This window comes from Nyctibius grandis, chromosome 4 (genome assembly GCF_013368605.1).
Source record: "Nyctibius grandis isolate bNycGra1 chromosome 4, bNycGra1.pri, whole genome shotgun sequence".
Taxonomy (NCBI): Eukaryota; Metazoa; Chordata; class Aves; order Nyctibiiformes; family Nyctibiidae; genus Nyctibius; species Nyctibius grandis.
The window spans coordinates 2,297,549-2,313,638 of NC_090661.1; the positions used below are offsets into that span (position 1 = coordinate 2,297,549).

The window sequence follows — 16,090 nt, forward strand, 5'->3', positions numbered from 1 at the left end:
TCCTGAGGAAGGAGTTAGCTGGTGCTTTAACAAAGGCCACACTAAAAAAAAATGCAATTCTGAGCTTTTGCAGTGCAGCAGCCAGGGCTGGCAGGTTGTTGGGGTTTTCACTCCTATTGTTCCTGACATCTTTGTAACAGAGAGCTAAGAGCTATATTTTTCAGAAGAGTAAAAGTTTCTGGGTATAATTTATGATAATAGCAACAATCATTGTTTCTCTTTGACCTTGTGGAGATTAGAAACTAAGCTTTCCCAGGGGTAATCCTAGATTGGTATGTCTCTGCTTTGTTTCCTTTTTAAAGGAGACCCTGTCACTTCCTCGTCCCGTACCTACGAGTGCAGGTACTGCCATGACCTGGTGGTCACTTACGAAGCCAAACTGTACTGTTTTCATCACATGTTTTTACAGTAAATGCTGAACTGACTGTTTCAAAAAGCACGTCTGCTCTGCAAGACAAATCCTATTCAAATGAGTTACGTGTCTGAGCTGATTCAGCTTCGTGGATTCTTCTGGAGCTGAACAACCTTGTGTTGATACAATGCATGCTGGTCTAATGTGTTTGCTTAGAGAGGAAAGAGCCGGAGCTGTGTTTTGCTCTTACTGCTTATCAGTGTAAATCTGGAGTGATGCTGCTGAAAGGGGTAGTTTCAGTCTGGAGTCAAACTACTGGGAACTCCAGTTCCACTGAAGAGTTTGTGCCTAAAGCTCTTTCTTCTAGGGATTAGAAAGTATATCATCATGGCTAGAGAACAGAGTGGGGAGATAGAAGCTGTAAGTTTTTATTCTGAGGTGTGCTGGAAAACTCTCTGCTACTCTGAGGAATTCACTTAGCCATTCCTCACCTCTTCGGCTTCCTTCAGAAATGCAAAAGATCCTTCCAGAGAAACATGGGGTCCTTCTGAGACAGAATGGGTGGGCTTTTTCAGCAGTTAAGGATGAGTTGTCCGTGATGCAGTACTAGGAGAAGATAGTTAAGCTAGTTGAGAGGAATATAAGCACATTAGCATGAAATTATAACAGGACTAATATAACCTACTCAGAATGTATCCTGTTGTAATGATATTGCTTCCAGCATTCAGACTGTGTAATTAAGAGTTACCTCTGTGCAGCACTGCACCGTGCCAGGTAGTCAGTGCTCAGTTCCCTGTTGGGGCTGCCAGATCCTTCAGGAAGGTTCTCTCTGAAGAGTCAATGCATTAGAACGTCACAGAAACATGTTCCTTAAATGACTTTCCATCCCATTCTTCCTCATATAAGAAGTTACAATCGTTTAATTAACTCACTTTGGAACCTCTTTTAGTCTGCTGAAGTCTATGTGTTGAGACACTCAATATGCGTAAGGGTAAGTGGCCAAACTAAGTTAATCTGACTGTACATGTAGAAAGGGCATTTGCCCCAGGATAGTGATGTGTTACAGGTTTGGCAATGTGTATAGCTTTATTCACACAGTCAGGGCTCAGAGGTACCTGATGTGAAGAAAGGCAAATAAAAATTAGTTTATTTCTCAAATAATTTTGTTTCTCCAGTTTTCTTTGAGATAAAAACTCTGGGAAGAAAGATATCCATTTCCCATGGGTATAGGTAGAAAGGTTTATTCAAGCAGCAGCTGATGAAGTGTAGAGCAGATGAAGATTTTGAATGATAACGTTTTTCTCAACAAGCTGAAAAAGAATAATTGTGCACATTGCACGTGGTGTTAGAAGTGATGCGTGTTTTACTTGGTCATTTTTAACATACCATTCATCGATGCTTCCATGATTTTAGATCTGCTTTCTGGCAGCAGAATTTTAACAGGGCTGAAAAGAAAAAATATCCTTGTAATTTGGTGTTAGAAACAAAAGTTATCGTGTTGTCATGCTAGTCATTAGCTGAGTGGGTAGCTGGAGCTTGAAATTCCTCCGTGTTCCTGTAGTAACCACAGTGCTGCACCCTCAGCGATGGTCAAAGCGAAGCAGGTTGGACCTGTTGGGAGAACAGGTTTTAGCTGCATATAAGGAAACTCCATTCTCTTGCTCCCCATTAGAATGTTTATCTAATCTCTTATTTAAGTGTGCCTTTTTAGAGAGAGAGATGGGGTAACAGATAACCTTGATATGGCGAGTCGTATGACAGATGTGTTTTAATGTACTCCTAGCCTGCACTGTAGATGTCATGGGTGTAAACAAACATTGCTAGTGTCTTATTCAGTCATTTGCAAACTCAGCATAAAATGTGCAACTCTGTAGTTCAGAGTACACGAGATACAAAACTCTGGTAGTAGGGTAAGGTGCTTTGTAGGGAAGTACTGCTTATGCTGCTGGCCTCCTATTTGTGCTAGTAGTCTTGGCAACTGCGTGCATGATTGTGTCAAGATGTGAAGGTAAGCGCCTTTCCACCTCTCGTTTGCAAGATTGTCATTTGTGAAGATTCCCCCTGCTTCTGGTGTCGAAATATATGTGTTTTGAGGAATTGTTGAAGTTACCTGCTAGATTCTGCAATGCATCGGTGGATAACACTGTCCTGAAGAAACTGGGAGAGCAGTTAAGTGAGTTAGCTTTATGAGCTGACAGTGCTTGAAAGACTTGAGACCAGACATACCAAAGTTCATGATATTTTGTCAACTATGGCTGTTGTCTGCAGCACATAAATTCATTATAATAGGAACTGGCCTTAGATCTGTAGACCTAGGCCTAGATCTAAGGCCTACAACTCTGGCCTTAGATCTGTAGACCTAGGCCTAGATCTGAGGCCTACAACTCTGGCCTTAGATCTGTAGACCTTTTTCTGAGAGAAAGCAACGTGGTTTTCACAGTTCAGTAGAGATGTCAGGAGGCTACTAATAACCCAAGGCGGCAAAATCTTCTTAGCTTAATTTTACACGTCCTGTCTGCGTTGTTCTTGGTTAGACCAAACTGTTGTCTACTGAAAAATCTCCTGCAGGTATATATTGAGGTATTGAAACATAATATTATTTGAAATTCACTGAAGGTTCATACAGTGTAACAGCCAAAGCAAGAGACTGTTCAGCAGCAGTGCTAGCAGATCTGTAAGTAACTGTGCTGAAAGCAGACTTAATAGCTGGAATTTGTGGCATCTGCTGAGAAGCACTACAGCTCCGAAGGGTGAAATGTAATGCACATGTACTCTAAATTTAGGATATTTGGAAACTGAAAGAATTTGAGCTGTACCAATTAAGTCCACCTATGAGAATCCCAGAGTCAAGCAGTTATGTCTGCCATTTGTAGTGCTGCTTAGGTTCATTGATATCCATTGATATGACCATAAAAATCACAGTGATAGAAACATAAAAAGAGTTCGAAATTGGGAGATTTCACAGAATTAAACTCAAAATGGAAGAGTGAGGGGATTTCACACAGCACCTCTGCAATATTTTAAGACAAGAACTGAGGAACAAAACAGAAGCTTCTTGAAGATATAGGTGAAATATGTTCATTGAGCAGCTTGCCATTACAACAGTGATGTTCTCTTGCAAAATAATAATTTAAAAAATGCCCCACTGGTATCTATTTCATCCAGCAGTGACGTTACTCCTCCTTCTCATCTTTCATTAATGTCAGAGCTTATGTATTTTACCTGGCACTGACTTAGAAGACTACTGCCTATTCATTCACAAATGCTACACCCTGTGGGCTTGATTGCCTTTTATTGAAGAAAACAGACTCTGAAATTTTGGCTGTTTTGTGAGACTTTCTGTGATTGTAATACAGCAGCCAGAACCTGGGTTGTGTAATTACACTATTGGATGGAGTGGGTACCTGATTTCAGTTCACGCATTACATCATTGTACCTAAGAGAGCTCAAAAATCAGTTCTTTTCATCCACAGTATTGGTGTGTTCTTCATGCCTTCATTCGAAATTAGTTTCTGGAACTTCTCAGACTGCAGAAATGTGAAAAGCCAAAAGATTACTTAGATTTCCATTAAGAAAACACTGACGTAAACATCAGGTGAGCTTGACGTTTCAAGAAGGCCGTGCTCACAGGAGGGTGACGTGGCACAGAAGTGTAGCATCAGTCAAGCAATTAGAAGAATAGAAGTTTCATCAACTTTTTCTTAGCCCTGAAAATGAAAGAATCATCTTTTAACCTTGGAAATATTTAGCCTCTAGATACCATTATTTTGTGTTTGAAAATTTCTCTTTTGAAATATTAATTAGGTTTTGGCTTGTGCTGTGAGGTAAATGGGAAACATTTCCCTATTTCCCTTTGCCTTGGTGAGGATTGTCTTTGTTTAGCTGAACAAACTTTTGCAGTTATAATTAATTAAACAGTTTTCAGCATTCCAGAACTGCACAAAAATATTTATCTTTCTGGCTCTTTGTTCACACAGTTGTAACTTGGGAGCTTCAGGCAATTTTCACAAGCATGGCAATGCTCTGCCTTCAGGATTTTACAACTGGGCCCTGAAAATTAGTTGTGTGATTGAATCTGGCAGATTGGTTTTGGCTTGAGAACCAGCATATGTTTTTAACATATGCATGTTGGCAAATCAGATTGAAGTCGTAACTAAGAGGCTTGTTATCTCAATCCTGCCTAGTGCTTTTGGGAATTAAGTATAATGGGCAAAAAATAATTATGAAGGAGGAGTCTCAGCACTGGATAGGGAAGAATCACACTGACCCCAGATAAATCAGCTTGCAGATAACAATGGCTTTTTTTAGTTTGCCAGCGTAGCTGCTGGGATGAACCGTAGGAGTTATCTCTTGGTTTTTCTGCCCACAGGATCAAGGCTAATCCAAGAATAGCAGACAACCCGTTCTGGCTCTGTGCCCGTGTTTATCTCTGCCTATCACATAGCATGTTGGTACAGGCTCATTTCTTTAATGCGTGTAGTTTGTGTTTGTGTCCCACTGCAAAGGCAAACGGGTACATTTTGCAATCATTTGCACAAATTTGTAGCACACAGCAAGGTTTCCTCGGTGGGTCGCCTTGGGGTGGGTTGTGGGTACTGAGCTGCCACATGTCAGACTGGTTCAGGGGGGGAACAAGACGTGCCAGCCATTTATTTTCTCTTAGCCAATGATGCTAATTAAAAAAAAAAAAAAAAAGTAGTAGTATTTAAAACAAGGACACAAAGGGACTTTCTAAGATTTTCCATGTGAGTCGATTTTGAAGGACAGCTGAAAGTTTGAGGCAGTTTGTGACCTGCCATGTAACTCAGCACAAGACAATTTTGGCTTTCAGAAACTTAAATTGTAAAAGCAAAAATTCCAGACAGCAATTTCTGAGGGGCACGCAGCTGCGAAGCATCCTTTGTGCAGGTCTGGGCAGGTCTGAGGGGCAGCAGGGAGGTGTATTCCTACCACACGTGCCCAGCAGACGCAATCGCTGCTTTCTCCAGAGCAACTGGAGGGGCTGGACCACAGCTAGGGCTTGTCTGGGAAGCATTTTGGGCTTACAAACCAGGGCAGTCACCTTTTTATAGGAGTGGGGAAAGGCTTAACAGATCTATGCAAATGACCTGGCCAGAGCCACTGTTCTGTGGTGGGAAGAGCCTGTGTCTCAGTGACCATGTGAGGATGCTCGAGGCTGGTCAGAGATGGTATTTGAGACCCAGGTCCTTCAGAGATGTGTAGAATTGATCTCTGCAGGTCTGGTGGTACAAGCTGCCACGCACAGGTCACTGGCAAGTCACACTCAGCAGTGTGCCCAGGTGGCCAAGAAGGCCAATGGCATCCTGGCCTCTATTAGGAATAGTGTAGCCAGCCGGTCTGGGGAAGTGATCGTCCCTCTCTACTCGGCACTGGTGAGGCCACATCTTGAGTACTGTGTCCAGTTCTGGGCCCCGCACTTCAAGAAAGATGTTGAGGTGTTGGAGCGAGTCCAGAGGAGGGCGACCAAGCTGGTGAAGGGTCTGGAGGGTCTGACCTCCGAGGAACGGCTGAGGGAGCTGGGGGTGTTTAGCCTGGAGAAGAGGAGGCTCAGAGGTGACCTTAGTGCAGTCTACAACTACCTGAAGGGAGGTTGTAGTGAAGTGGGAGTTGGCCTCTTCTCCCGGGCAGCTAGCGATAGGACAAGAGGACACAGCCTCAAGCTTCACCAGGGGAGGTTCAGGTTGGACATTAGGAAGAATTTCTTTTCAGAAAGGGTCATTAGGCATTGGAAGGGGCTGCCCAGGGAGGTGGTGGAGTCACCATCTCTGGATGGGTTTAAGAAAAGACTGGACATGGCACTTGTGCCATGGTCTAGTTGACAGGGTGGTGTCAGGGCAACGGTTGGACTCGATGATCCCTGAGGTCTCTTCCAACCTCACTGATTCTGTGATTCTGTGGTTCTGTTTTCTGTACCTGAGATTCAGCCAGTCAGACCTTACAGTTGCATCTGATCTTCTTGCAAGTGATTTCAACATACAGCTGTGTATTCATTGAGGTCAAGGCTGCAGTTAGGTCCACAGTCATGCGAGAATAGTTCATCTCCCAGATTGTTTGCAGTAGTTTTCAGTTTATGGAGAATTTTAGGATGTCAAGGAGTTGGGAGGAGCAAGAGGAGCACGACTGGTGGTTTCCCTTCCTCCACGTTTCCTCTGTTGAGGTGGGTACTTGCAGTGCCTGTCAGGGATCAAACAGCTCTGAGTGTGTCTGGGGGAGGCAGATGGAAGTCAGTCACATCCTTGACCCCATAACTATGACCATATTGTTGCACATAAAACTATCGTGTATATCTATCTGACTCTTATAATCAATTATATACAATTTAAGTTGGTTTTAATTATTTTCTATCTGTGTAGAAACCAAGAGTTCCTTCTGCCACAGCATACAGATGTTGCAAATGTGTTTTTCTAATTACACATGGCACATTCCAGAGCAGCACGAGTACTTGTTTTCCGCCTGAAAATGGGATCTTTTCCCTGTTGTTAAAACAAAGTTTGCAAAATGTGATTATAATAAACAAACTACAGACTCGAGGGTCTTTTTTAAGATTCATAGCGAGTTCCTAATGATTACTTCATGGTTTTTTTCGTGAGCTTGAGTTTAGTTTTTACTTCCATTTACACTTAATGTGGAGTAAAACCTGCCTGATGCTGCACCTTATTTCTAAGTGTTTGCAGATGAGGGTGGAAAAGGTGGTATTTCTGTCTGTGGTTACTAGGATTGCTAAGAAAGATCAGAGCTGCCAGTTCTAGATTTAAACTATTTTTGGACCATTTTATATTCTATAAGCAGAGGAAACTGTGAAGGCAGATTCAGTGGAGAAAGGATCCCAATAGATACAATATTATCCAGATGGTTTTCATTCCGTTAGTGTCTGGCTGAAGGGTAACTTGCTAAACTGTGGAAGTCAGTGTCATGGCATATCCATGCCAAGACCTTAGTAACTTGATAATGATGCACTACAATTTGAGAACTCTTACCTTCCACGATGGGAGCCAGTTATTGTTTCAAGGGAACTCAGAAAAACACTCTTTTGGGGGCCAGTTGGTTGTGATTAAATTTCTTCCTTTTTCTGTGAAGATCTGGGACTGTCTGCTTTGAAAGATGGCATTTGTTGAGATGATCCCTGAATCAGACCCAGCATGGTGATTCCTATCTTTTCTCTGTAGAAGTGGGAAGATTTTGCAAATTCAGTGAACTATTTTGAAATCTGACTTAAGCTGGTTGTGTTTTGGAGCAAAGATTTTGTGTTTTTTCGAAATCATCATTTCTGTTGTTATTTTATTCACATATAATTACATACTCAGGGATATTTTTTTTCCTGCAGCTTGAAGAGGGGTTTAGTGTTTGAGAATCCAAACTGTAAATATGCCACTGTTTTCCACATCAGTATGACATGGTTTAAGTTTTGGATACTCTGTCTTGCCTCAGAGTCTTTTCCCTTCTCCAATTAATGAGACTTCATTCTGTTTTCTTTTTGGTTCTGTTGCCATCCTTGGGGTTTTTCTGTCTTGGTGTAAAGTTCAAACAATGCATCTCCTCCTACATGATTCACCATTTTGGTGCAGGTTAGTCTTATTCCTGCCTTTTTTCCTTCTACATAGTTCTGCTCCTTGCACGTGAGTCTCCCATAGAGTTTGGTTCCAGCATTAAACCCAAACATTAGCTCACTGCACTGCACTGAAAGCCCTTCTTCTTTTTTCAATCCCTTGCAAAAAAAACAATGATCTCTAAAATTTGGGATTCTTCTCTGCACATATAGCCTCTGTATACGTTAAGTAAATCAAATACGGGGGAGTTATCATGGCCTACCCTATTCTGACCATAAGTATTCTGATATTTACAAGTGGTTTGCGATGCTAAAGCTTGCATGTGTTTAAAATGTTAGCAGAGGCTTGTAAAGCAGTTGTTACAGGGGAAGGGAAGAGAAAGCTGCTCAGTCAACCATTTAGAAGAGTATGGGACAGGCTGGATGGAAGACTCTCTGTTGAATGTGTGTCTCGGGACCAGCTCAGCCTGCCAAGAGAGACAAATTTTGCCATTCTCACCTGCTTCCACTAGGACAGTATTTTCCTTCCTGCTTTAGAAGAAGGAGGTTCTTGTTTAGAAGAACAAGGTTTTTCTTTCTTGACATTGCTGTCACTGTTGGCTCCCTCTTTGTTTTGCTGTAGCAAAAAAAAGCACAGGAGGAGAAGAGAGGTGGCTGCAGGGAAAATGTCTCCTCCCTGCCTTGCCTCCTCCTTTCTTCATCAATCTTCTCAGTGGACCCTCCTGGGGACCCAGGCAGAGGGAGGGATTTGATAGCATGGCTCTTTCTTTTGGCAAGACCTACCGTTTTCACCTGAGGTAGCAAGTGTTGCTCACCTCTGAAAGTCAAGCTCCAAGAGCGTTGTCCAAGCATTCAGTGCAGAGGAAGGATGACAGAATTTTCTAACTCCTGTGGAGGTCTTTCCTCTTTTGCAGACAATTAAGTTCCCTCTGCCAAAAATGTCCTGGCCCCAGGGCTGTTAAAAATCCTCAGAAGAGTGCACTTTCCCAGTTTCCATGTGGCATCACTCAAAGACAACTTCATGGCAAGAAGCTGAACAAGGCAACAGTGGCATTCTTCTTCACAGCAATCAGACAGCATGTGTCCCTAGTGAAGTACTGCTGCGAGTATGCCAGTTTCCCAGCGCTGGATCGCTTCATGTGCAGAATTTAATGAGCTGCCAAATGCTTCTAATGTCAGGAAGGCCAGAGGAAAGTGCACGGTACAGAACATGGCACAGACAGAAATGCATAGACAGAAATTAATTCTTTAGCTTGCAGCATCTCCTGGTTAATTTTCCATGAAGGTTTCTCCCCTTCACCTCCTCCAGTGTTTTTCAGACTGTGAAATGTTTCCCTGGAGGCAGATAGAGGGCCATAGGGATGATAATTGCATCTATTTTCTAGAAAAAAAGAGTAATTGCATTTATTTTTAGTGCAATGCAACCCAGTGTTGGCATTTTATTCAGTTGAACTGTGTCTCTCTCCGCTCAGATCATGAGATAATGCTGCTTATCTGAGGTAGAGTCAGTGAGCAAAGTAAGATAGAGCTGTTCCCACAGCATGCCCACAGTGTGAAGAAATAGCTGGATAAAAGAAGAGTGCAGTATGAGGAAAACATCCTTCCTGACATTTCTTTTTGCAATCCAAAGTCTGCTCGCCTTCAGGCACAGGGTAACCAGGCAGCCTGTTCAGCGGTGAGTTTTAAAGCCTTTGGAAAAATCGGTTGAGATTAAAAAAATAAACAACACAAAAATCTTTCTCCTTCCCATTCCTCCCAAATCAGGTTTTCCACATTCAAGGTCTACTTGTGCATGCAAGCCATTTATAGCCCTGGCACATGTGGATTTTTTACAGAATGGAAATTTCTTCATGATCCGTTTTATTTCTGGTGCAGACTCGATGGTATTTTCTGTTGGCTGACCGCAGTCTGGTGCTGCCCAGTGCAGTGTGTAACAGTTACCAAGGTTTGGCTCGTTACCTGATAAAGATGATCAGGACTGTGCTGGATCCACGTGGTTCTCTGTCCAGCAGTCTTCCCACCATGAAAGTGTCAGGGAAGCTGTGATGTGGCCTAAAGAGCTTATCTACCACAAACCTGGTAGATACAATCACTTGTAAGATGGGGTTTTCCATTCCTCCTGAGTTGTTCACCCATCTGAGTATTTAATTCTGGTGCTTTCAGCCCACCTAGCCTACCTCACTGTCCTCACCACATCTCAGGAGCTTTGAATCCTATCCTAGAGGCTCTGCTGAGTACATAGAAAGCCTAGATAGTTAATTTAGGTTCCTCCCTTAAGTACCTGAATTTAAAAGGTGTAAATGTCTCTTTTGTAGGCCAGAAAAGGGTTGAAGTTCAGACTGCTGAAAGGCATCTCCCAAATGCCCGTTGCAGATTGCTGCCCTTCCCTTAGGGAAGTCGGTCAACTGTGAATTGGCTGTGCTGGAGGGCTTCATCCCATCTCATGTGTGTGGGACAAGTTAGAAAGCCTAAACGGGTTGGGGGATTCAAGCTGGCCTTCAAGAAAGTCTTTCGACTGGTGAGCTACTGGGTGGTTTTCAAAGTGGTGAATGTAGCAGCCCTGATAGTTTGATGGTTTGACACAGAAGTAAACTGGTAAAAGCAGTAAGTAGATGTCCTGTTAAAAACACCCTTGCATTGGCAATCTAGGATTGAATTGGTACCTACTCCCCTCAGTTATTTTCTTTTGAATGCTTAAATGAAAAGGGCTTTTTTTTTTTCCAGCGTTAATAAATTGGTTACTGGAAATGGGAAAGGTGTTTTCAATTACAGCTGGCACTTCTCAGCCTTCCACCAGGGTGGCAGGTATCCTTGGGGAAAAATCAAGCAAATGATAGATCAGTCTGAGAGGATGAATGGAAGAGACATGTTGTGTATGAGAGTATTATGGTACCCATATATTCTTGGGTCAGTTGTGCAAAAATGGAGGCCTGAGCTTGGCATGTAAGAAATGTAGGATGTGAAGAGCCATCGGATAGTGATAATGTAACATAAAGATCAATTGGAGGTAGTATTGAATTAGCCTGGTTTAACTGAAGTTTCAAACAATCAAGAACATTTTCAGTGTTACTAAGCGTGCGGTGGAGCAGCCTGTACATATAGGGCCTGACCTATAGCTAATAGGAGAAGCAGGTCCCTTATATTCAGCCTAGCCCTATTTCTCACGGGGTAAAGTATTGCATGTCCTGGCAGGACCCCGTTTGGGTAAGAAGCAGTTCAGATAACCCAGGCTGACCACTTCCAGGTCCTTCCACCTGCTGTGACCTTGCTGAGCACAGGGACAGGGTTTGCCTCTCCAGGTGGGTTTTATCTGTGCCAGCCTCCCACAAGCGTGCCCAGGCAGCGATTAAGTGTGCTTTTGCATTGCAGAACACGATAGCAGATCAATGTTAACTCTGATGGATGTTTCTTCCTTGTTTGCACAGACCCTTCATGCTTCTGCCGCCGCTGATGGAGTGGATGAGAGTGGCTATCACCTACGCTGAGCACCGGCGCAGTTTAACTGTGGACAGTGATGATATCAGGCAGACAGCCAGACTGCTCTTACCTGGACTGGACTGCGAGCCCCGGCAGCTGAAGTATGTGCACTAAGCTTTATAAACAGCTAAAGTAATTGTAACTTCTTATAATATTTGACAGGAGCCAGATCTCAAAATACTCTACAGGCGATAGACGTTTAACCTTTTAGTACTCCAAGAGATAAAGAAACTTTGGCCAAACACTGCAGCTGGGGTAGAAAGATTTTGTCTTGCCAGAAGTTATGTAGGAAGAATGAGACAGAGAAGGATTGAAATACAAGTATTTGGTTTTTTATGCCTTAGCCTTAAATTACAAGATCATACTTTGCTTTTTGAGCTACCTTGATGAAAAGTATCATACCTTTTAAAAGCCTCGCCTCACATATATATTGAACAGGGATTTATAATTAGCTCGAGCACTTCATAGGTATTTTATTCAGGTTTGTAGCCCTTTAAGTTGCTGTCATTAGCACTGGTTTGAACCTTAGTACAAGGTAAATTCTTGTTTCCTGAAGTGAATTTTGTCCCCCGTATACCTTTGGGTTAAATGAGTGGGCAGGACACATTAATAACAATAAATAATACTTTTATCATGCTCTTAAGTGATAAAATAATCACCTGAAAAAGTAAAAATATACCCTTACTCTTAGAATTATTTTTCATGAACAATAAAAGCAACAAGAGGCTTTTGATTGGGAGTCCAGGATCTGGTTTTGTTGCTTTTTACCTTTTCCTTCTGGCAGCCAAAAAGGCTCTTGCTTTTTGCTATGTCTCTGTCTCCCCATTTGTGAATTGAAGGGTAGTACTTATTAGCCACAAAACCTAATGTGAAGCTAAATGAGTTGGTGAGTTTCCTGGTGCAATTAGATGGCTGAATGTTTTGTTGGCTGCAGCTGGCTCCTAGTCTTATTCTCAGCTCTCAATTCCTGCCTTTCTCCTGAGACGTGGTACCTGACTGAGAGTGCTGCCAGTCGTCTTAAAAATCAAGCTAAACAGGTGATCCTCAGCAGTTATTTACACTCCTTGGCTTCAGGAGGGAGCAGCTGAATTTGGACTTGGCGTCCACAAAGCAGGAGTTGTACACTTAGTCCTGGAACACTTCTCTTCTCCCCTTTCTCTGCCAACGTACGTGTGCTCGGTCAGTTAAAGCGCACGCTGCTCTGGCTCACGTGTGGATGGTAGGTGCTAGTGTAGGCAACTTAATACAGGCTAAACTAATTTTACATATGTGCCTAATGTTTGCCAAAACCTTTGACATTCTTTGATGAACGGCACCGCCGAAGACTAAACTAATCACAAGCCCTTCCAGTCGCTTTCATGGTTTTTCTTTCAGTCTCTCCGTTAGAAAGACTTTTGATTTCAAAACTGAATCCAAACCTTCCACTTCAAAGGCATCTCATTCTCTCTCTGCACTGTTTTTTTGTGCAGATTAACATACAAAGCACAGGTAGTCCCTTACTTTATAGATTTATATATAGACTTTAGATATATATTTAGACTTTAGATATATATTTAGACTTTAGATATATATTTAGACTTTATATGTATATACCTTATATATAGATTATATACTCGGCACTGGTGAGGCCGCACCTTGAATCCTGTGTCCAGTTCTGGGCCCCGCACTTCAAGAAAGATGTTGAGGTGTTGGAGCGAGTCCAGAGGAGGGCGACCAAGCTGGTGAAGGGTCTGGAGGGTCTGACCTATGAGGAACGGCTGAGGGAGCTGGGGTTGTTTAGCCTGGAGAAGAGGAGGCTCAGAGGTGACCTTAGTGCAGTCTACAACTACCTGAAGGGAGGTTGTAGCGGGGTGGGAGTCGGCCTCTTCTCCCAGGCAACTAGTGATAGGACAAGAGGACACAGCCTCAAGCTTGGCCAGGGGAGGGTCAGGTTGGACATTAGGAAGCATTTCTTCTCAGCAAGGGTCATTAGCCATTGGAAGGGGCTGCCCAGGGAGGTGGTGGAGTCACCATCTCTGGATGTGTTTAAGAAAAGCCTGGACATGGCACTTAGTGCCATGGTCTAGTTGCCATGGTGGTGTCAGGGCAATGGTTGGACTCGATGATCCCAGAGGTCTTTTCCAACCTGATTAATTCTGTGATTCTGTTATTGTATGCCTAAAAAAAAAAAAAGAAAAAAAAGAAGGCAGGGATTTGGGTGTTTAATTTTGCTGCTGATGTGAGCTAAAGGGAAACACTTAGAGACAGAACTTTGTGAAAATGGTTCAGTTCAGTAACTTTCAGCTGAAGCCATAATGATACAGCTACGAAATGAAAGTCTCAATAGAAACCCAGAAGTCCAAAACAATGTAGGCAATAAATAAAAGTGAGAAGTGGCTTCAGCCACACCACGTGGGATATTCCGGCATAAGGTAATTCACTTGCTGGGTTGTTAAGGGTTAGCAGTACTGGCCCGGAGGAGGAGTATGTTAGAGGTTTCTATCCAGTTTGTTGTTACCACAGAAAGAATGACAATTCTGGAAGAAAACTAAGATCCTTTCACACCTCTTAACTCCCCGAACTGTTCCTCCACAGGGACGTACGCAGTGTGAATTCGCTGCGGGTGAATCAACCTCTGCTTTGAGGTAGCACATGTCATCTTGGTAGTAGAGGACAGAAATCAAAGTTAAGCTTGATCAGGTCTTTGTTCTGAACTCTCCTGCCTGAGTTTTATTAGTAGAGGTTCTGTGATGTGTGGTATGAGAGAAAGAGCTGCATGAAAGATTTAAACTAACAGAAAAAAACACAAGGAGAGAGCAGTGCCTTGTTTCCAGTGCCCATTATATGATCCTTTAAAGCAGTCACTTGTATTTGGCCATTACAGCACATTTAGGGGGAAAGGAAATCTTGGAACTGAAGCCAAATTTATCCCTGGCTTGCTGTGTGACTATAGGCAAATTGCAACTCGCTTTTCCTCATGATGCACAGGCTAAAAGTCATCTAATGATAGCTCCTTGCAGCGGTGATGCAGCAGGTGGAGTATGTTGAAATCCCTGAAAGAGAAGTTGTGCAGAAGAACAAAGTATAATTAGTATAACCTGAAATTCAGACCTCTAATATGTGTTCTCTGACACAGACTGCTTGAGCAGTAGTCTTCCACAACAACTGTTTGTCTCTTAGTGGATGAAGCCTTCTCGTACGATGCTCTCAGTTTATGTTTGCCAGACAATTTATAAACAACTTCAGTACTCACCTGTTACTGGTGCAATGATAACACAAGTGGGGGAATGCTAGATTGCAGAGAACTGTTTCTTTTCCACCTACTTAAATAGAAATGTTGGGATTTTAGTATTATTATCACATACTGGTTTTTAAATTATTATTTTTTTTCCTCACTTCAGGCCAAATTTAAATCACTCGCTGCCAGTAGTTATGGTAGTAGTTACTGCTTATGAAACCCAAAGAGCACACCAGGCTCTGGATCCCTCTTCAAGCTATCCTTCCCCAGACTAGGACCTCAGCCCTACCCCTTTCCCTGTTCTCTGGCCTCTGTCCTGATGTTGTCTCTTGGTCCACCTTCAGTTCTTCAGCGTATCCCCTGGGCACAGCTGGGCGTACGTGGGAGCTGCTGTCTGGGCGACTGCAGGAGCTCAGGCTTTACCCTAGGAAGCGTGCAAGAGTTTGCTTCTCTTCTCTGCAGGGTAACGACTCACACATGGAAAACCCGCTGTGGTTACAGCTGCTGCACAGCAGTTGTGCACATGTGAGCCCTTTCCCCCAGCTCTGGGAGGATGCTCTAACTATTGTCACGCTCCAAAAGAAAAAGCTACTCCGTGTCTATCACAGAAGAGCATGCTGCCAAACCACCACTCCAGAACAGCGAGCGTGCAGGAACTTCTGCGTGGGCTGAGCCTGCAGGTGCCCCACGAGTCAAACTCACAAATTATAACTCCAAATTCTTGCGCCTGAACTGGCCTCCTGGCAGCTCTGCCCCACGAACCGCAGCCCACCTTTGTGCTGGGTCTCTCTGACAGCTCCGTGCAACTGTTCTGTTCTGCTCTTCGCTCTGCAGGGCTCGTCGGTGAATTGTCCCCCTGCCACCCTTGCTCCAGCAGTGGCTGGAAATAGCACTGGGTGGAATCATGCATGTTAGCAAAATAGAAACAGTGTGCAAAGACAGGTACCATCCCTTCAAAAACTTTTATTGTCTGAGGTTCACTGGATTTCAAGTGATGGCATTTTATTTCACTACTTTTTTTGGCATAGGATTCTTCTTCTTCTCCTTCTTCTTATAATATACAGTCATTGCATCATATTCTACATAATATTGTAGCATCAAGACACTGTACCAATTCCCTTAGTAGAACAAGAGAAGAGGAGGCTCAGAGGTGACCTTATTGCAGTCTACAACTACCTGAAGGGAGGTTGTAGCAGAGTGGGAGTCGGCCTCTTCTCCCAGACAACTAGTGATAGGACAAGAGGACACAGCCTCAAGCTTGGCCAGGGGAGGTTCAGGTTGGACATTAGGAAGAATTTCTTTTCAGAAAGGGTTTTTAGCCATTGGAAGGGGCTGCCCAGGGAGGTGGTGGAGTCACCATCTCTGGAGGGGTTTAAGAAAAGCCTGGACATGGCACTTAGTGCCCTGGTCTAGTTGCCATGGTGGTGTCAGGGCAATGGTTGGACTCGATGATCCCAGAGGTCTTTTCCAACCTGGT

General features: G+C 43.3%; 1 protein-coding gene across 1 annotated transcript in view; it reads left to right on the plus strand.

Annotated features, from left to right (window-relative positions):
• Nucleotides 1–16,090, plus strand: part of ABTB2 (ankyrin repeat and BTB domain containing 2) — a 132,404-nt gene that overhangs the window by 96,947 nt on the left and 19,367 nt on the right. Inside the window, exon 4 of the mRNA XM_068398242.1 lies at nt 11,345–11,497. Coding sequence (XP_068254343.1) covers nt 11,345–11,497 — 153 coding nt within the window. The remainder of the gene's footprint in view (nt 1–11,344; nt 11,498–16,090) is intronic.